The sequence below is a fragment of the Amphiura filiformis genome, chromosome 12, assembly GCF_039555335.1.
Source record: "Amphiura filiformis chromosome 12, Afil_fr2py, whole genome shotgun sequence".
Lineage (NCBI taxonomy): Eukaryota > Metazoa > Echinodermata > Ophiuroidea > Amphilepidida > Amphiuridae > Amphiura > Amphiura filiformis.
The window spans coordinates 20823599-20846293 of NC_092639.1; the positions used below are offsets into that span (position 1 = coordinate 20823599).

General features: G+C 37.4%; 2 protein-coding genes across 2 annotated transcripts; both read left to right on the forward strand.

The window, feature by feature from the left end:
- The first annotated feature begins 11576 nt into the window (after positions 1-11576).
- On the forward strand, positions 11577-12524 carry LOC140166698 (ATP-dependent DNA helicase PIF1-like). The gene has a single exon (XM_072190197.1). It carries the CDS (start codon positions 11577-11579, stop codon positions 12522-12524), a length of 948 nt encoding a protein of 315 aa, XP_072046298.1.
- Positions 12525-15799: 3275 nt separating this feature from the next.
- On the forward strand, positions 15800-16336 carry LOC140166699 (snaclec agglucetin subunit beta-2-like). The gene has a single exon (XM_072190198.1). The coding sequence runs from the start codon at positions 15800-15802 to the stop codon at positions 16334-16336; it is 537 nt and encodes a 178-aa protein (XP_072046299.1).
- Positions 16337-22695: the final 6359 nt, after the last annotated feature.

Here is a 22695-nt window from a genome sequence, read left to right on the forward strand (position 1 = left end):
CATTTACGGTCAAAGTCTAAAAATATTCAAAAATTCACTGTCTTTACAAATTACGTAGCAGAGAGTCGCCATTAGCACACATGCATTGCTACTAGCCAGGGTCTTTAGGATGCCTACAGTTTCGGGGTCAAAGGTCATTAAGGGGTTACTTCCGGTCAAAAACCAAAATTATCAAAAAATGTTCAAAAAAAAATTTTGTCTCAAAATGTAGACAGACCAGAGTAATATAACCATCATACATGAATCAGTGTTACCTGATGTATGTATGGTATTTTTTATTTTGGGGGGTCAAAGGTCATTAAGGGGTCACTTCCAGTTTTTAGCTAAATAACTTAAAGAATTTTTATCTCAACAACTAAACTTAGTAGAATTTTTTAATTAAAATTAGAACAATGCATTTTGTCGGTGTACATGAGGTTTTTTTTTTCATTGAGGTCAAAGGTCATTAAGGGGTCAAAAGGTCAATCAAAATTTTTTTTTAAATCAAAATCCATGTATAAGTTCCGATTAAGCTGAAATTCACCAGGAATATTTCTTATGACATCCTAAGCACAATGCAAGAGCAGTTGACCCCATCCGTAACCCAGGAGTCAAGTTATAGGGGTCAAATTGCGGCTTGTATTCAGCGTCTGTTGACTGGCAACCGCAATCAACTGCATCTAGCTTCGCAAGGGATTGACAGATTTCAACCAAACTTGACCCAAAAGACCACTGGGCTAGGCCAAACCTTCCATTTGACTTTGACCTTGCTGTGACCTTTGACCTAGCTATTTTTTTCAAAAATGTGATTTCACAAAAAATGCTACTGCTTCCACAAATTTCATGCGATGAGGACATGGTTATATCATGTGACTCGACTTTAGTCGGTGTCTATAGGGTGTGCTCAGATAAGGGGTCAAAGGTCATTAAGGGTCATTTCCGGTCAAAGTCTAAAAAATATTCAAAAAATCACTGTCTTTACAAATTACATAGCAGAGAGTCGCCATTAGCACACATGCATCGCTACTAGCCAGGGTCCTTAGGATGCATACAGTTTTGGGGTCAAAGGTCATTAAGGGGTTACTTCCGGTCATAAACCAAAATTATCAAAAATGTTCAAAAAAATTTTATCTCAAAATGTAAACAGACCAGAGTAATTAGTCATCATACATGAATCAGTGTTCCCTGATGCATGCATGGTATTTTTATTTAGGGGGTCAAAGGTCATTAAGGGGTCACTTCCTGTTTTTAGCTAAATAACTTTAAGAATTTTTATCTCATCAACTAAACATGTGAGAATTTTTAAATTAAAATTGGAACAACGCATTTTGTCGGTGTACGTAAGGTTTTTTTTTTTCATTGAGGTCAAAGGTCATTAAAAGGGTCAAAAGGTCAATCAAAAATTTAAAAAAAATCAAAATCCACGTATAAGTTCTGATTAAGCTGAAATTCACCAGCCCCTCTCGGCTTGCCAAAATTACTTACCCCCTATCGGCTCGCAAAAATTTCTTCCCCCACCCATTTTACCCTCCCTATAGGGCTCTTAATCATTGCACAACCCCTAAGCTTTACTTTTCTGCGGGCTTCCTAAAATGAGTACATTGCTATTTTGTGTGGCAGCTGATAATGCAATACACCGGCCGGCAACTGTACACCGGATGCTACCAGTACGGTCACACACAGTACGGTAAACTACACGTGCATTGATGCATTCTGACCGTGAACATAAACAGCGATAACTGTTGTGATATAAACTTATTTGTCCATCTGTATCATTGGATTGACTCTAGAATTTTATACTGGCGACGAAGGAGAAACATTCAGGCATCTACTGAACCAGTGCAAGGCAGTAACTCGTAAGAATTATTTCTGAATATAATGTGTTTCACCCGAGTATTTCAACCCCATTTTGACAAACTCTCAAAACATTAACTGTTCGGTATAAATTGTCAGGATTGTTATCAATCATAATCTGACGCATAGTTCGTGCTTATATATTAAGGGGGCTGTTAGCCAAGAATATTACTAAAATGAGCATGTGTAATTTGAAATTTGGTACTTATTAAATTCAGCATAAAAATACTCAAATCTTGTCCAAAGTGTATCGTGATTGGTACCAAAATGTGGCAAATTTCATGAGCAACAACCCACAGGTGATTTATTTTTTCATTGGACGCTTCTGTTTTGAGTTATATGCAAATTAGCTAATTAGCATAAAAATGCTCAAATATTGTCCGAAGTGTATCGTCATTGGTACCAAAATGTGGCAAATTTCTTGAGCAACAACCTATAGTCGATTTATTTTTTCATTGGACGCTTCTGTTTTGAGTTATATGCAAATTAGCTAATTAGCATAAAAATGCTCAAATATTGTCCGAAGTGTATCGTGATTGGTACCAAAATGTGGCAAATTTCATGAGCAACAACCCATAGGTGATTTATTTTTTCATTGGACACTTCTGTTTTGAGTTATATGCAAATTAGCTAATTAGCATAAAAATGCTCAAATATTGTCCGAAGTGTATCGTCATTGGTACCAAAATGTGGCAAATTTCATGAGCAACAAACCATAGTCGATTTATTTTTTCATTGGACGCTTCTGTTTTGAGTTATATGCAAATTAGCTAATTAGCATAAAATGCTCAAATATTGTCCGAAGTGTATCGTCATTGGTACCAAAATGTGGCAAATTTCTTGAGCAACAACCTATAGTCGATTTATTTTTTCATTGGACGCTTCTGTTTTGAGTTATATGCAAATTAGCTAATTAGCATAAAATGCTCAAATATTGTCCGAAGTGTATCGTCATTGGTACCAAAATGTGGCAAATTTCATGAGCAACAACCCATAGTCGATTTATTTTTTCATTGGACGCTTCTGTTTTGAGTTATATGCAAATTAGCTAATTAGCATAAAAAATGCTCAAATATTGTCCGAAGTGTATCGTCATTGGTACCAAAATGTGGCAAATTTCATGAGCAACAACCCTTAGGCGATTTATTTTTTCATTGGACGCTTCTGTTTTGAGTTATATGCAAATTAGCTAATTAGCATAAAAATGCTCAAATATTGTCCGAAGTGTATCGTCATTGGTACCAAAATGTGGCAAATTTCATGAGCAACAACCCATAGTCGATTTATTTTTTCATTGGACGCTTCTGTTTTGAGTTATATGCAAATTAGCTAATTAGCATAAAAATGCTCAAATATTGTCCGAAGTGTATCGTCATTGGTACCAAAATGTGGCAAATTTCATGAGCAACAACCCTTAGGCGATTTATTTTTTCATTGGACGCTTCTGTTTTGAGTTATATGCAAATTAGCTAATTAGCATAAAATGCTCAAATATTGTCCGAAGTGTATCGTCATTGGTACCAAAATGTGGCAAATTTCATGAGCAACAAACCACAGGCGATTTATTTTTTCATTGGACGCTTCTGTTTTGAGTTATATGCAAATTAGCTAATTAGCATAAAAATGCTCACATATTGTCCGATGTGTATCGTCATTGGTACCAAAATGTGGCAAATTTCATGAGCAACAAACCATAGGCGATTTATTTTTTCATTGGACGCTTCTGTTTTGAGTTATATGCAAATTAGCTAATTAGCATAAAAATGCTCACATATTGTCCGATGTGTATCGTCATTGGTACCAAAATGTGGCAAATTTCATGAGCAACAAACCATAGTGGATTTATTTTTTCATTGGACGCTTCTGTTTTGAGTTATATGCAAATTAGCTAATTAGCATACAAATGCTCACATATTGTCCGAAGTGTATCGTCATTGGTACCAAAATGTGGCAAATTTCATGAGCAACAAATCATAGTCGATTTATTTTTTCATTGGACGCTTCTGTTTTGAGTTATATGCAAATTAGCTAATTAGCATAAAATGCTCAAATATTGTCCGAAGTGTATCGTCATTGGTACCAAAATGTGGCAAATTTCATGAGCAACAACCTATAGTCGATTTATTTTTTCATTGGACGCTTCTGTTTTGAGTTATATGCAAATTAGCTAATTAGCATAAAATGCTCAAATATTGTCCGAAGTGTATCGTCATTGGTACCAAAATGTGGCAAATTTCATGAGCAACAACCCATAGGTGATTTATTTTTTCATTGGACGCTTCTGTTTTGAGTTATATGCTAATTAGCATAAAAATGCTCAAATATTGTCCGAAGTGTATCGTCATTGGTACCAAAATGTGGCAAATTTCATGAGCAACAACCCATAGGCGATTTATTTTTTCTTTGAGACTCTTCTGTTTTGAGTTATATGCAAATTAGCTAATTAGCATAAAAATGCTCAAATATTGTCCAAAGTGTATCGTCATTGGTACCAAAATGTGGCAAATTTCATGAGCAACAGCCCATAGTCGATTTATTTTTTCAGTGGACGCTTCTGTTTTGAGATATATGCAAATTAGCTAATTAGCATAAAAATGCTCAAATATTGTCCGAAGTGTATCGTCATTGGTACCAAAATGTGGCAAATTTCATGAGCAACAACCCATAGGCGATTTATTTTTTCATTGGACGCTTCTGTTTTGAGTTATATGCAAATTAGCTAATTAGCATAAAAATGCTCAAATATTGTCCGAAGTGTGTCGTCATTGGTACCAAAATGTGGCAAATTTCATTAGCAACAACATCTAGGCGCTTTATTTTTTCATTGGACGCTTCTGTTTTGTGTTATATGCAAATTAGTTAATTAGCATAAAAAGGCTTGGTAGGGTATTAGAGAGAGTGGGAGCCAGTCTGGTGTTATGAGCATTATATGTATATATTGTGTTTACGCAACCCATCCCAGTGTTGTTGGGATATTCACAATCCAAGTACAGACTTGATGTGCACCATGAGGAAGTGATCTGATTCCGATCATCTGAATACAGCAGCGTTTTCATATGCACCCTTATATGAAAAGTGCTTAATTGGAATCAAGTTAATATTATAATAACAAAAACATTTTTTGTATGAAATTGGAAACATTTATCTTGTGCTACTCCTTGATGTTTTGCATATTTGGCCTTTTCCAAGAACGTACTGGGTCATTGTATTGTATTGTAAATCAACTGAATTTATAGACGTACATATTTTTTGTTATCATTGACAGGTAATCAAACTTTTCGACAGCATTTTCAAAGTGGTAGACTGTACAACAGAAACTCAGTCCCCAGAGGCAAAACACAATAACATTAACAACGTGTAAAGGTGCTTAACAACTAACTACCATAGTACGCCATTCCGTTGCTGCGGCCACCTTAACAAACTGGTTCAGGGAACCCATCCACACAAAAGGGGTTTAGTTCTGCTGAACCCAAACCACAAAAGGGGTTCAGTTCTGCTGAACCCAACCCACAAAAGGGGTTCAGTTCTGCTGAACCCAACCCACAAAAGGGGTTCAGTTCTGCTGAACCCACCAGACAAAGGGGTTCAGTTCTGCTGAACCCACCAGACAAAGAGATAAGACAAAGAGATAAGACAAAGAGACAAGACAAAGAGACAAGACAAAGAAACAAAAGACAAAGAAACAAAAAGACAAAGAAACAAAAGACAAAGAAACAAAAGACAAAGAAACAAAAGACAAAGAAACAAAAGACAAAGAGACAAGACAAAGAGACAAGACAAAGAGATAAGACAGAGACAAGACAAAGAGACGAGACAAAGAGACAAGACAAAGAGACAAGACAAAGAAACAAGACAAAGAGACAAGACAAAGCGACAAGACAGAGATAAGACAGAGAGACAAGACAAAGAGACAAGACAAAGCGACAAGACAGAGACAAGACAAAGAGATAAGACAGAGACAAGACAGAGACAAGACAGACACAAATTTCACAATTCAATTGCATTCATTATTTCTGTAATAAAATAACAATACAAAATTCTTGTTAACCTACTTAAGAAGTAAATATCAATTACAATTCACATTGTTTACGCATTAATTCAGCATAATATTAATTCTATTAAATCATTTAGACACAGTAATAATGCCACGTCCATCAAAGAAATCACGTGTTGCAAAAGCAAGGCAGAGTAAACAGAAAAGTAAGACAATATCAGAAATACAATCCGAAAACAAGGAAGAATGCGAGAAAGAAATTATAATAAGCGATGATGATAGTCAACCAAATCCTGATTCGATTCGCATTGCCTACGTAAATCAAGTGGCTGGTACTTTCCATCAAGGTGATTTTCTATTTAGTGACGTTTCTAGAGGTGTGCAATGTTCTTGCAATACATTAGTGTATCTTTGCCGTATTCCTTTTATTTCCCAAGAATTAAATTCTGTGAATTTAGATCAAATATTGAAAGATGGCGATTATTTGTATAGAACTTTATCCCAGAAATTACGTCTATCAGGTGAACTCCACGAAAGTGGTTATTTAGAAAATACGCAATTACCTACAGAATGTAAATTACAAGACAACTCAACATTTGCAATCAATTATGAACCCTTAAGCTATTGCATACTCGAACGAGAGGATGGTAATGAGCTAGAACCACTCAATGTTCAATTGCAAGCAGCATTTGCAGTGTCAAATTTAAATATACTGATATTTCAATCGTACATGATGGCAATTTACAGGGATTCAGCAACCGGACGCTATATGTTCTTTGATTCACATTCACGGGATGAATTTGGGTTCCCCACAGCAAATAACGGTCATTCGGTACTTTTGGTTTTTGAAGACTTTGACAATTTACATTCTTACCTGAAAGTCTTGTGTTCAAAATTGAAAGTCACAACTGAAATATTCGGTATTCAGTCTGTACATATTCAAATGACCAGCGGAATGTTATCAGAAACTAACATTCACGACGAGGCAGGCTGTTCCACGTGGACCAAAAGTCAAGATATACCACAGACGAAGTCGACAGGCCTGTCAAAATACCAAAAGTGGTATCAAAGTTTGACTACCGATCAAAAAATGAAAGACTCGAAAAGAAGCGAAAAAGGTCAAAGGAACAATATGAAATAACCGAATACGCAGGGCGCAAAAATTGCGGGCACGTCAAAATACGAAATTCCAGAAAAGGCAGACAACAAACGTAATCAGGCACGTCAGCAATCAAAGAAATCATATGAAATTCCCGAAAATGCAGAGAAAAACGTCAGCAATCAAAGAAATCATATGAAATTCCAGACAATGCAGGGAAAAAACGTGATCAGGCACGTCAGCAATCAAAGAAATCATATGAAATTCCAGAAAATGCAGAGAAAAAACGTCAGCAATCAAAGAAATCATATGAAATTCCAGAAAATGCAGAGAAAAAGCGTCAGCAATCAAAGAAATCATATGAAATTCCAGAAAATGCAGAGAAAAAGCGTCAGCAATCAATGAAATCATATGAAATTCCAGAAAATGCAGAGAAAAAGCGTCAGCAAACACAGTCAAATATGTACAGGAAAAAATCGGATAACTACAGTAATTTTGCATTTTCAAGAATCCTGTAGAAATGATCAGCTTACTTACGTGTGTCAGATATGTCAACGTATCTTTTTCAAGAGACAAGTCAGGGCACTGTACACTAGCGCCTATAATCGGTCTATCCTGGAGCAAAGTTTACCTTGCAACACCGATATAAATGCATTACCCGCAAAGAAAAATGATGAAGTTCATGATCAAGTATGGATTTGCATGGCATGTCATGATAATTTATTAAAAGACCGTGTGCCGAAGTTGTCAACTGTGAACAAATTGGCATTAGTACAACAACCACACCAATTAGCCGGACTAAACATGCTAGAAAGACATCTTATTTCGCCAGCTATCCTATTTATGAAAATGATCCCATTGATTAAGGGTGCTCAAAAAGGTATCAATGGACAAGTAGTGTGCGTAAAAGCTAATGTTAATAACACAGCTGCATGTTTACCAAGACTACCAACGGAACAAAGTCTTATCCGGATCAAGTTAAAACGTCGCCTCATTTACAAAGGCCATCATATGTGTCAGGACGTTAATCCAGAAAATGTTAGACAAGCACTTAAATGGTTGAAAGCCAACAATCCGGTATTTGAAGATATCGATATCAACTTTGATCAGTTTGATTCTGTGTTAGACGACCAACTAATTTCCGGCGAACACGATCAAGAAAATGACATCATCGCAGAACCCCATTCTCCAAATGAGAGTGAACTCGCGACTGAGTCTATAGCTAGTGAGAGCACAGAATTGTACGAATACATCGATATTGATGAAGAGCAAGACATGCACGACCAAGATGAGGATAGCAGTGACAACATAGAAATGTACGATGAAGGACAAGACTTGGACAACCATGATAATGATGATGATGCTGCTACTATTAATGATGATGACGATGATTGTAGTAATGATGACGATGATGATGATGATGATCAAGACATTACGAACACATCTGCTCCTCTGTATTCCTTTTTGCACCCGGTTGATTTTTCTCAATATCTTGCAGACAAGCATGACGAATCAATCCTCTGTATAGCTCCAGGTGAAGGCAATAGGCCACAAAAGGTTTTGGAAATGGAAGCGCAATCTTTTCCCGCCGAATTCCCGGATGGTTCAAATACTTTCAATGACGACAGAGAAGATAAATTATCGCCATCTCGCTATTTCAATGCACGCATATTTTCAGCAGACAACAGGTTTGCCAGAAACCCAGAATATATCTTTTTTGCGTTGTATGCAACAGAGGTACAACAGATTTGTGACAATATTCAAATTGCACTTCGTAGAGGTAGCACCAAGACTGCAGATGGAAGAAAGATAACAGCTTCAATGTTAAGAAACCATGAAGAAGTGAAGGGTCTGATTCGAAGAGATGAAGGGTACAGATTCCTAGCCAAGATACGAGGAACACCCGCTTACTGGGAAAAATCAAAGAGAGATGTTTTCGCAATGATACGGCAACTAGGAATTCCTACCTTTTTTATCACCTTTAGTGCTGCTGATAGACGTTGGATTGACATAGACAATGGTATCCTAATATCACAAGGAAAACAGCCAATGACTGCAGAACAGCATAAGAACATGACCTGGGAAGATCATTGTAAGATCATCATGTCAAATCCAGCAGCAGCAGCCAGAATGTTTCAGCAAAGAGTCCATACGTTAATCAATGACGTCATTCTTTCTCCAGCCAATCCTATTGGAAAAGTCGAAGACTATTATTACAGAACCGAGTTCCAACAGAGAGGTTGGCCACATATTCACATGATAGCATGGGTGAAAGATGCGCCAGAATTCGATACAGATCCAGACGAGGAAATCGCTGAATTCATTGACAAATATGTGTCATGTGATCTTCCTCCAGAGGAAGACGTCGAATTGCATGAAATAGTATCAAAAGTACAGATGCATACTAAATCCCATACAAGGTCATGCAGAAAACTGGACAGGTATGCCGATTTAACTATCCTAGGCCACCATCGAACGAAACCTTCATTTGCAGACGTCCAGAATCCATACACGATCTAGATCTTAATGAACTGGAAGCGGAAGTGGAGCGTACAGATAGAAAAGAAAGGGAAGAGAATGCAAAGGAGACTATTAAGAAAATGTGGAAAGAAATTGAATCAGCCACCGATGACACAGATTTTGATGAAATCCTCCAGAAAATACAAATAACACACAGTCAATTTGAAACATGCTTAAGCACACTTGCCAAAAGAAACACCGTCTATCTGAAACGAAGTCTCAAAGATCAATGGGTAAACAACTACAATCCTCACTTGATAAGATGTTGGAATGGAAACATGGACATACAGTACATATTAGATCCATTTGCGGCTACAATATACATGCTCTCGTACCTGACGAAGTGTGAAAGAGAAATGGGTGACTTGCTCAGAAACGCACAAAGAGAAGCTAGAGAAGGAATGCCGATGTTCTTACCGAACTTAGAAAAGTTGGTAACGTATACTTGCAACACAGAGAAATCAGTGTAATGGGTGCTATTTACATGGTTTGTAGTATGCCTTTGAAACAAAGCTCACGTAATGTTGTGTTTGTTCAAACTGATGTTGATGGACACAGGATATCGTTGCCACTCCAACAACTTCAAGAGAATGCTGGGAATTCTGAAGAAGTTTGGCAAACTTCTCAAATTGAGAAATACATCGGTCGACCTAAGGTAGCAAAATATGAAAACATATGCATGGCAAAGTTCTTCTCTAGTCATTATCAAGTGTCTAGCAAAGAAAGTACACAGACAGAAAACGAAACTGACGATCAGACAGAAGATGACCAAAGTGATTATGAAGATGGAAGTGTACCGAAAGAAGGAATTAAGAGATGTCGACCAAAGAAAAAGGCTATCGCATTGTCGGGATGCTCAGCGAAAATGAAACAACGAACCACCGGAAAACCAGCTGTCATTCGTTATCCTCGAGTATCAATTCATAGGGATAAAGAGCGTTACCATATGAACATGCTACGCCTATATCTGCCACACAGAAGAAAGCAAATCAAACCTGAATCATATGAAACGTATGAAAGTTATCACTTACAAGGTCGCGTAACCATTAATGGGGAAATCGTTTCAGTTCAAGAAATAGTGCAACACAACATGAAAGAATTCGAACCAGATAACGGTGCCCTAGATAATGCATGGGATGCACTCCAAGAAATACCCGACCTTCAAGATGCATGGAATGCTTTAAATCCACAAGGAGAACAACAACAGCAGGATGATAGATTGGAGCGTAATTTGTACGAGGATTCAGATGACGAGCTTGCTGAAATCGAAATTCCTGAATTACAGCAGCCGCAACAACAACGTCAAGATTTACCGAGGTGTGCAATAGAAACATGCCGTCCTGAAATTACAGAAGAACAAGCAGAATCTATGATGCGACAGTTGAACGACAAACAACGTCAACTATTTAACTATGTTACCAAGTGGTGCAATGACAAGGCCAGTGACCATACCATATCACCATTCCACATTTTTCTTACTGGAGGAGCTGGAACTGGGAAATCACATCTGATCAAGTGCATAACATATTATGCTAGAAAAACCTTTCTTCCAATGACAGAAAATGCTGAGGAAGTGACTGTTTTACTACTTGCCCACATGGGAACTGCCGCCTTTAATATATATGGCCAAACAATCTGCACTGGCTTAAAGATACCTCCCAGAGGATCACATCATTACACGCCTCTTGCAGAAGAATCTGTAAACACGTTGCGAATGAAGTATCGACACCTACAACTTGTTATCATTGATGAAATATCTATGGTGAGTGTACCACAGTTTGACTATATAAATGGTCGATTGCAACAGATCAAAGGTTGTTCAGACACCACTTACTTTGGCAATGTGTCAATTCTTGCAGTTGGAGATTTTTATCAATTACCGCCTATTTCTCCAAGAACACCATTGTGTCTTCCACGTGATGATATATTAATGGACCTCTGGAACCTATTCAATGTTGTTGAACTGACAGAAATTATGCGTCAAAAGATGATGTCGTCTTTGCTCAAATGCTGAACAGACTTCGCACAAGGAAACGAAATGAACCAATAAGCGATACTGATATGAAGTTACTTCAGTCACGTACAGTTTCCGGTAACCACGATAACGGACTATCCGCTCCCGATGACGCAATGCATCTATTTTATCGCAACGATGATGTCGATGACCATAATGAGAAAATGCTAGCTACCTTGAGTACACATATACATACGATACAAGCCATTGACATTGATCAAACAGGTGGGCGAATCATAAGAAGAAATGAGCAACCACATAAGACAACACGCAAAGATCGCAACACAACTTTGGCAGATGAACTGAAATTAGCAGTGGGTGCCCGAGTTATGCTGATATCGAACGTTGATGTGACTGACGGTCTGTGCAATGGAGTTTCTGGCGTATTTAAAGGTATCGAATTCTGCAACTCGACAAATATGCCAACTGTCGTATATGTCAAATTTGATAGTTCTCGTATTGGTGCCAAGGCAAGAACAACAGAATTCATCCCACCACACTATCAAGAATGTACTCCCATAAAGCCACGCAAGGAATCGTTTCAGTTGAAAGGAAAGACGTTTACCACAACCAGAGAACAGATACCGTTAAAACTTTCCTGGGCTGTAACCATTCACAAGATCCAAGGACAAACTACGGACAAAGCAGTAATATCAATGAAATACTTGCAGCAGGCAATGGCATACGTAGCACTTAGTCGAGTCACTCATCTTGATGGAATGTATCTGATGAATTTTGATGCCAGGAGAATCTATTGTGATGACACTGTTGCAACCAATATTGCCAAGATGTCGCAATGTGATCTTTCCGTAGCTAACCCTTTATTAGAAATAGACCACAACAACTATTTCATTATTGCACATCATAACATACAGAGCCTAAATCGCCATTTCGAAGATATGAAAAACAATAGCGAGTTCAGAAAAGCTCACGTCATTTGCTTATCTGAAACCTGGTTGACAAGTAGCAATAACCCTGAAACAATTGCAATTGATGGTTATTCATTGAATCAATCAATTCTGGTAGTGGAAGAGGGGTTGCCATCTATGTTCAAAACAGTGTGAAATACAATATATTACCATTGATAACTGAGCACTCCGATGTATTAGCGATAAGAACATCAGGAAGAACCAACTTGCTGATTGCAGCTATATACAAACCTGTTGCAACAAGCTCAAGAGTATTCAATGATGAAATGAATGAGATAACAGCCCAGATTGAAAATCTAGAAACAGATTTTAAAGTCCTTGTGGGAGACTTTAATCGAAACTTGATAAAAGAGCAAGTCCTGCCTGCATTCAGACAATACAATCAATTGATTGAAGACCCAACTACTACCAAAGGAACTCTTCTGGATCATATATATATCAAACCAACACCGCAGAACTACAGTGCTTCAGTATTGACTTCCTACTACAGTTACCATCATCCAACATTTGTTGCCATAAAGTATTAGGAACTTCACAGTCTTGATATTGAAGGATCCACATTGATTTCAGTCAACTCTAGTAACGGTAAATGAATAATTGAAATAATCATTTAGTGACACTCCAAATTGTATTATTTGCAATTCTATAGAAGACAATGAACACGTTCTCGTGGTACAAAATCAATCATTTTGGTTGAAATTCTCCAATTATATGTATCAATTCATGAAAACGCCTTTAATGTTGATGTATCACTGCATACAATTATTTTTGGATGGAATATCAATGATAAACTTAATATTTTAACCAATATTTCGATTGAATTTGCATCTTTTTCTATATACAAGTCAAAAATTAAAACAAAGAGACCAACAAGTTCCTATTGACAATTTACTTGTTACAGAATCAAATAAACTCAATGATATTATGAAGAACTCGACCAGAAAACTTAAGATATAATGATAAATGAAGTAGGCCTACAATAAAACGAATGTCAAACATGTTCGAATGTTATGTAATATACAAAGTGTAACTCCATCGTGGGTATATTTAATGGTATTGTTTAAAACTGAAAGTGTTTGTTACAATATATTTGAATTTATATTTGACCATTGTGATCAAAAACACTGAAAAGAGAAAAAATAATTACAATAATTAATGTGCAATATACTGTATACTAGTAATAATCAATATCTACATGTGCAATAATAGTGTAATGAACACTACAGCAAAAATCTTATATGCGAAATATAATCGACATTAATGTATTACATAATAAAATGTGACGTATTTTCATTTACAATGCTGTCCAATTTGTTATTTGTATTGAATTATTTTGCAATTATAAATTTGCCATCTTTTTATTATCATAGAGCTCAAAATAGGCTCGTCTGGTCCAGGAGAGCAGGTTTTACTGCTCTTACCGAAACGAGTCTTAAAACTACCGATCCTCAAAAAATTGAGGATCTGTGGTTAAAACCAGAATGCGGCAATCTGGATCACTGACGAGGAGCCACATTCGCATTCCCTGATTTGGCCCCCAAGTTCGGCACATTAAACAGGAACAGAATTTGTACAAGACATGGTACTTTTGATCCCATTAACGTCATTTCTTGCCTGGCGGCTGTACTCAGCGTCTGTTGGGTCACTTCCTGTTTTTAGCTAAATAACTTTAAGAATTTTTATCTCGACAACAAAACATAGTAGAATTTTTTAATTAAAATTGAAACAATGCATTTTGTCGGTGTACATAAGGGTTTTTTCCCATTGAGGTCAAAGGTCATTAAGGGGGTCAAAAGGTCAATCAAAAATTTAAAAAAATCAAAATCCATGTATAAGTTCCGATTAAGCTGAAATTCACCAGGAATATTTCTTATGACATCCTAAGCACAATGCAAGAGCAGTTGACCCCATCCGTAACCCAGGGGTCAAGTTATAGGGGTCAAATTGCGGCTTGTATTCAGCGTCTGTTGACTCTAGTTTTAATATGTCTTTTAGTATTACCAACAAAACACGGTATTGACATATTTATGACGTGGTAGGCCTATATCAAAAAGAGACACTTTGGGGCAGGTTATCAATTTTGAGTGTTTTACATACTTAGTATCTTAAATATAGAGATATTTTGCTCCACAACGCCGTTTTCCCCAATGAAATCGGACATTCCTAAGCGAAGATATTGAGGTATTGAAAAATGTCTGAAAAAAATACAAGATGCCAGTTATATTACAGTCTGAAACTATCAGACAATATTTTAAACATTAATAACATCACAAATTCGCAACAAACCCCAATTGTGAAAAAATTACCTCCGTGCAGAGTTGTGGCTATTTCTCCATTTACGATCCTGCCTAAAAAATGTCTCCTTTCGATATACCACATCACATTTATTCTTAATCTAAATTGGGTGTGAAATTCAACACCCTAGCAACTATTTTAGGTATACTGCATTTGACTTGAACTTCGTCACCCTCATAACCTATAATTGCCTAAGTCATTTTTTACAGTTTTGAGAAAAAAGCAAAAAAACTGAAAAATGACTTAGGCAATTTGGTGTAGGGTGACGACTTGGTTTTCAAATATGATACTTGTAGGTAATCGTTTGACTCACTCTTCCACGTCACGGGGGGTTGTCTGGGTGTAAATAGGCATACGGTATTATAATAAACGAACATTAAATGTGCTCCTAACAAAAATACCAACGCAGAGACTATTATGTCTAAAGGGGTATAGAAACCGAAGTTTAGTATGGAAAAATAAGCACTTTTGAAATAACATGGAAGAAAAAGGCATATTTTTGCCCTTTCAAAAACATGTGATATCATGGAAATGTAAACATTTCTTAAACTTTAAGGTAAATGGAAAAAATAAGCCCTTCTGAAAAATATATACCCCTGTTACTCTTAAGGGACCGTTCACAAACACTTGTATGATGCAAAAAAATTTTATCGCGAAAATTTTTCGGGGTCCCCCTTTACAGACCTCGAACATTTCAGGGCCCCCCTTTTTGACATGAAAATTATGGGTCAACCCCATATAGAAAAGCATATAAACTCAATTTTTCCAGGAAAATTTGTGGTCATTTTTTTCAGGCCCCCCCCCCCTTAGGAGGGTCACAAATGTTCAGGGCCCACCCCTTTTGCATCAGCCCCCCCCCTAACAAGTGTTTGTGAACGGTCCCTAACCATGCAGTCCTAACGCGAGTCCTATATAGCCAACCAACCAGTGAGCTTGCTATTTCACATTAATGCTCAAAAAGTCAAGCGCTTGAGTTTCAGCCCAACTTCGACATCTGAGGTCAATGAAACGCTAAAAGAACCGGAGTAAGTCGTGAGAACTTTGTTAAACTTTTTCGATAACCGGAGTAAAGTGATACATTTTGAGCCAGGCCTATATATTTCTGAGAAGCAACGATGCTTCGTAAAATAGCGTTGTTTATAGCAGTTTTTGGCCTTGTCCGATGCCAAGATTCGGATCGGTGCGGTCCTGGTGGTTGGTCAGAATTTGATGGTGGATGTTATCTTCATATTCGAGATCCAAAGTCCTGGAGGTCAGCGAGAAAGTTTTGCCAATCGTACGGATCAGATTTGACTAGTATTTCATCTCAAGAGGAGAACGATTTTGTGGCTGATTTAGCAAATGAAGAAGAAGCGTGGATCGGTATGAGTGATACGTGGCCGCAGGCTGGTACGATCATGGAAATAGGAGGTGAACCCCTTAAACTTACGGCAACATGGGCATGGTCTGATGGTACACCTTATGGCTACACGAACTGGGCACCGGAACAACCGAGTGGAGTGCAGGATTGCATACAGATAAATTACGATGGTAAAGGTTTGTGGGATGACCAAGACTTCTGGACCAAATTGAATTTTGTTTGCGAAAAACCAGTCCGAGTCCAGGACTTTAGGAGAGGCGCGAGGAGAGGAAACCGCGGAAACCGGATTTAAACTCATCTCAGTATTTATTGCAACGGAAATGTCCTTCCATTTACAGACTGAGGAAAAGGACCATGCAATATTCAAGAACTCACAATTGTACACTTAGTAAGCCTACAACATCTTTTCCCGAATCGATGCTCACCTGGTGTCGAAACATTTCAGTGTCGGACGCGTTTAACATGATGCCCATGGCAAAACAATGTTTGCTGCAAGACGTCGCGACGCGTCGTAAACCAGATGCGTCGTAGATAAAAGCTCCTTTTCTGAGCCGTATATCTTGATAGCATCCAGCAAAACTTTTACTCCAGAGGCATCTTGCATTATCACGTCCATGAACATTCTGCTGTCAATATAGAGAAGCAAACCATGAATAAATTGATTCTTTTGGATAGGGTGCAACTCTACTAGTCTTATTACAAGACTGCCCTACCCCAATCCTAAACCCTAACCATAAACTCCGTAAACGAGGACTGGGCTCAAGTCATTATTATTAACATTTTACACTAAAAATAGTTATTTATTTATTATTATTGTATACTAGCACACTAATTATTGTACATTGTAGGCATCCGCGGTGCATGTCCGGATCAACTTTCATAAGTCGTTTTAATTGCTCATTAGGCCTTAAAATAGTGGAATTTTTATTGTATTCTTTATTGTCATTTTGCCAAGCTTTGTTTTTGTAGTAATGTATGGAGAATTGTTACTTTAGTTCAAGTCCATTATAATTGCTATTTAAATCGGTGCATTAAAACATAGACCCTGATTAAAATGTCTCGGTTTATAATGCAGTATCAAAGAATGTGACTGTAAATGTAACACCCCAGCTAGCAACCCCGCTGATTGTTTTGGTAATTTAATATACCGTATTAGTTGAGGTTTGTCAAGTTTTGAGTTGCTACATACAATTCCTCAGATTTTTCTGTAATTCTGTAGTAATAAATTCAGTACTTTTCTATCAACCGATACCTGTAGTGCAGACTGCCGTTGGTTATCCTATTTCGGGCTAAAGAGGATGCAGAGGGCAATTTGGGGCAAAACAAATTCGAGGGCCCTGGGCCCGAGCCCATCTGGCCCAATGATAAATCAGGCCCTGTAATAACTTTCGTATAAACTTTTTAAGTTTGAACGTCACTAATTGAAACAATTTAAACAAAAATAGCGTCACACATTTATATCCTGCAAATGTGTGGTCGGGCGCTTTTACCTCCTCAAAATTCGTAAATCCAGATCCCGTTGGCTTAAAAAGTTGTATAGTATGTAAAAGAGTGCATCACTCAAGGTCCATATGCAGTGGCGGCAATAGAAACAAACGGGGGGGTAAGATGACAAAGTGAATTTCGGGGAGTGAAATCAACCAATTTTGCCCAAAATTACCACAAAAAGTTCTAATTTTCGTAATTGGTGGGTTTTTAATGGGTATGGGGGCATATTGGAAATAGTTCTGACTGGTGCATGGTTCCCCCGGCACCACCACTGTCCATCAGAGTGACCAATCTTTTCAGAGTGAAGTTGCACCTTGAAAAGAGAGTAGCCTAGTTTAGGGACGGTTCAATATTTACGCCAGGGGAGAGTGGACCCGGATTTTTAGGGTAACCCAAATTTTTGGGTGTCTTGAGAGGGAATCTTTTTTTTTACTTGAGCCATGAGGGGGAATGTTAAGTTTTAAATGGAGAAAATGGGGAAAAGGGGGAGGGGCCGAAAAATTTGAGACGGACCCGTAAGGGGAAATAAAACGCGAGTTTTGTTGTCGATTTTTTTGGTCAAAACCATCCTTCGTGGCGTAAATACTGAACGGTCCCTTATTTTGATACGAGTGAATTTCATTGTTCACTCCAAAAGGATTGGTCACTCATAATTAATAGCTCTTATAAGAAAGTATTCATACATTTGGGCCTGGACGATTAATTTGGGCCTATGACGTAATTTCTTATTAGGTTCATTTGCGTATTTGTATAATTGTTGTATTTACAATAAATTATAAAATAATAAACTTGTTCTTCTAGATTATTTTGAATATTTATTGTCTTATAATGTACAAGTTGATCAAAGTGTTCTTACTTAAAAAAAGATTAATAAAGCATATATAATATGAGTGTAGTCAATAACTGTTTATTATCACCATGATCGTGCACTTCTGGATAAAAGGTATAAGGAATTGAGCATAAACCTTCCTTGGGGTGTGTGTATAACAATTTTAAAAGGTGCGCTCAAACGCTCAGAGTTGTTAATGTTAATGACATCATAGGCCACGCCTCTTTTAGGGATAAAGAATCAAATTGCTGCGATCAAGTAGTAATGTAAGTATTATGTAACTCAAATTCTTCCTCAGGGTTTAAGAAATAAAACGGTCAATCATCAGATGTGTCTAGGCCTAATATGCTTCCGGGTGAGTTGCTCATCCGGACGATCGTAAAAATCATCAAAAATTAAGTTTTTGGTACCTTTGAATTTGTCATTGTCATAGATGTACTAATAAACATAGCCTGCTAGTGGTTCAGCCAAAAGCTGTGTATTTTTAAAGACAAAATAAGGCATTTAGGCCTAGGCCTACATGAATCTGTAATTTATATATTAACAGTAGGCCTAAATAAGCTACATGTATTTGAATGGGACATCAACTTCGCCAGTATAGTACCGTGCTGTTTCGTTTTTTGCCAAAGTTTTCATTACAAAAATACCAAGTGACAATTTAAACGACCTATCCTTCACTTTATAAACAATTTTATTGTATTTACACTTGCGCTGGGATCACTGAATGGGACTTTATCTTCTGGGTATTGATAAATTACCTGCTATCAGCAGTAGATAGTGGCATTGATAAACTACCGACCCACTTGTCGCCCACTGTCAGTGTTGCCAGACCTATGCTGTATTACGCATATTTGAGATTTCGTCAATACCGTATGCTCCGGGAGACGGGAGTATTATGAGCTTTAGGACTACTATATCACATCAGACCAGGGAGTGCAGTCAGTTCGTATAAGAGCCTGATGTGCGATAAGTAGGAGACAAACCATTACGATATGCTAAGGTCAGGAGTTACGGGGGTTAGGGTTAGGAGTTAGGGTTACTGGTTAAGGTTAGAGTTAGGGTTAGTGTAATGGTTATATAGGATTACTATATTCCCCTGAACCTAATTAGATTCGCGCCAGGGGTACAGTTAGTTTTCTTCTTCTTTTTTTTTTTTTTGGCGGGGGGGGCAAAATAAAATCTCTTCCTGGTCATGTGGGGGTGGGCAAAGACCAACAAAATATCCTGGCTTTGCTATCAATTTGGCTCATGATCGGGTTTTAGGGGAACTTTTCTCTTTCAGTTTTTGTCGGGAGAACTCTTCTTCATGTCCCTATGCTACCGACAGTCCCCCTTCTTACCATGTAGTTTAGCAATGCCATATCTATGGCGCAGGTAGTTTATTAATGCTCACATCTAGTACATGCTGGCATGATGCATCAAATAGTTTATCAATGCTCACATCTACTGATGCCATCAGGTAGATTATCAATACCCACATCTACTGCTAGAATCAGGTAGTTTCAGATCTACTGCTCATATCTACTGCTGGCATCAGGTATATCAATGATCCTTTGTCTATATACTGCTGACATCAGGTAGTTTTTCAATGCTCATATCAACTGCTGGCATTAGGTAGTTTTTCAATGCTCATATCAACTGCTGACATCAGGTAGTTTTTCAATGCTCATATCAACTGCTGACATCAGGTAGTTTTTCAATGCTCATATCAACTGCTGGCATTAGGTAGTTTATCAATGCCATATCTACTGCTGGCATCAGGTAGTTTTTCAATGCTCATATCAACTGCTGGCATTAGGTAGTTTTTCAATGCTCATATCAACTGCTGACATCAGGTAGTTTTTCAATGCTCATATCAACTGCTGGCATTAGGTAGTTTATCAATGCCATATCTACTGCTGGCATCAGGTAGTTTTTCAATGCTCATATCAAGGTAGTTTTTCAATGCTCATATCAACTGCTGACATCAGGTAGTTTTTCAATGCTCATATCAACTGCTGGCATTAGGTAGTTTATCAATGCCATATCTATATCTACTGCTCATATCAACTGCTGACATCAGGTAGTTTTTCAATGCTCATATCAACTGCTGGCATTAGGTAGTTTATCAATGCCATATCTACTGCTGGCATCAGGTAGTTTTTCAATGCTCATATCTACTGCTGGCATTAGGTAGTTAATCAGCTTTTATCAATGCTCGTATCTACTGATGGCATCAGGTATAGTTTATCAATGCCATATCTACTGCTGCTGGCATCAGGTAGTTTATCAATACTCCTAACTGCTGTTGGCATCAGGTAGTTTATCAGTAGGCCTACTCTTATCTACTGCTGGCATCAGCATGAGCAGGTACAAGGTAGTTTATCAATGCCACATCTGGCTACTGCTAGCAGGTAGTTTATCAATGCTCCTATCTACTGCTGGCATCAGGTAGTTTATCAATGCCACATCTACTGCTGGCATCAGGTAGTTTTTCAATGCTCATATCAACTGCTGGCATCAGGTAGTTTTTCAATGCTCATATCAACTGCTGGCATCAGGTATTTTAGTTTATCAATGCTCATATATTCTACTCTGCTAGCATCAGTCAGGTATGGATTATCAATAGCTATCAATGATCGGGTATTAGTTTATCAATGCTCATATCTACTGCTATCATTTTCTTCGGGGGGGGGGGGGGCGGGGAGTCCCAAATATAGGCCTACTGAGGGTCAATAAATGGGTCATACATTTTTGGAAAGAAACATAGGGGGGCTCATGAAATTTTTGATGACCAAAATGTAGGGAGTAACAAGATGACCACAGATAGTGTGTTTATTTGATTCAAAAAGACTGATTTCAATACCATGACTTTTACACTGTTTAGGGCGGGGTAGGCCTAAGGTGCCAGCTAGGGGCCTATCGGTGGGGTGGGGTTGGTGGTGGTGGTTGAGGGGGTAATACAAATTTTGTTGCCGACATAGGGGGTGTGGTCGCAATTTTATTAACGCCGACTTTTTGTAAATTTGGGACCCGGCCCCCTGGCCATCCTCCCCTTCCGAAGAAAACGATAGCCCCTAAATGCTCCCAGAACATTTTGATGTGACGAAATCTCATTCGGAACACTGCAAAACAGATCTGGCAACACTGACAGCTGGCGACAAGTGGAAAATGGACAAGCGGCTAGGGGACGCAGGGGTAACCTTGTCAATCAAATACTTCATCTATTGTGTTCAATACTTAATCCGATAAGTGATCGATGTATATCGATAAAAGTAGGATCAAGATCATGGAATTAAGCTACGGTGGCGCACTTTCATACTTTACGAGGTGATTCGGCCAGGTACCTGGATTCACTCAACAACAAGTTAAAATTTATTCTTTATGATTACGATTTAAAAAAACAATCATAAAAATATAAACAAAATAATGATAATATTATAAGAATATAATGTAAATAAGAAATATGAATTCGTAACGTTATACATTATAAATATCCGCACGAACAGCATGACTATAACTTGTCATAAAATGTAGGCCTAACTTGAATACAAATACCAATTCAATTTAGCAGAAAAATGTTATATTAAAATGCGCTTAATTGTGATTTTTTTATTTGGTTAAAACTAAGCACTTTAATAATTCTCAAATTGTTAATACAAATAGGAATGCGTCTTTTGAAAACTTTTAAAAAATATTTTAAAATTTTTTATGACCTTTATTTAACCCGACATTTAAAACGTTTTTACCAAAACCGAAACCCAATATAGGCCTAACCTGTTTAAAACGTTTTTGTGTTCTTATTTATTTGTATGTTTTTTAATGTTTGAGTGTTTTAATTATAAATGTATGTATTTTTCATAATGCTATTTTTAATGTAAATGTCATGCAATTCAGCCGTTGGCTGCTATGTGATTTCTAATAAAATTATAAAATATACAATATACAAAAACGTTTTGTGTTTGCCGGGATGGCCTTTCAGACCTTCACATTAAAATGTAAATTACTCGGCAGCTTTATGTTAATAAATGGTAAATGATTTAACATAAAAGTTATTATTATTATCATTATTTATAACTTGATTGTGATGATTTTTCATTATTGTTATTAATTTTTATTTCATTTCAAATTGTAATATTTTATAATTAGGCTATTTAACTTTTATTCCATGCAGATTTATGCGCACACGTTAAACTTAGTCATTTCGCACAGTGGTCCTCTGGGGATAATTGCCTATCGATTGGATTGATCGTGGATATAAACGTATTGGTGATGTCCTAAGCTTAACTTTGGTGGACAATAGAATAACGATTGATTGACAAGGTTACCCCTGCGTCCCCTAGTCGCTTGTGAAA

What these genes read in the sequence shown, in the direction of transcription:
- LOC140166698 (XM_072190197.1), top strand. Translation starts at nt 11,577, where the DNA reads ATGCATCTATTTTATCGCAACGATGATGTCGATGACCATAATGAGAAA.
- LOC140166699 (XM_072190198.1), top strand. Translation starts at nt 15,800, where the DNA reads ATGCTTCGTAAAATAGCGTTGTTTATAGCAGTTTTTGGCCTTGTCCGA.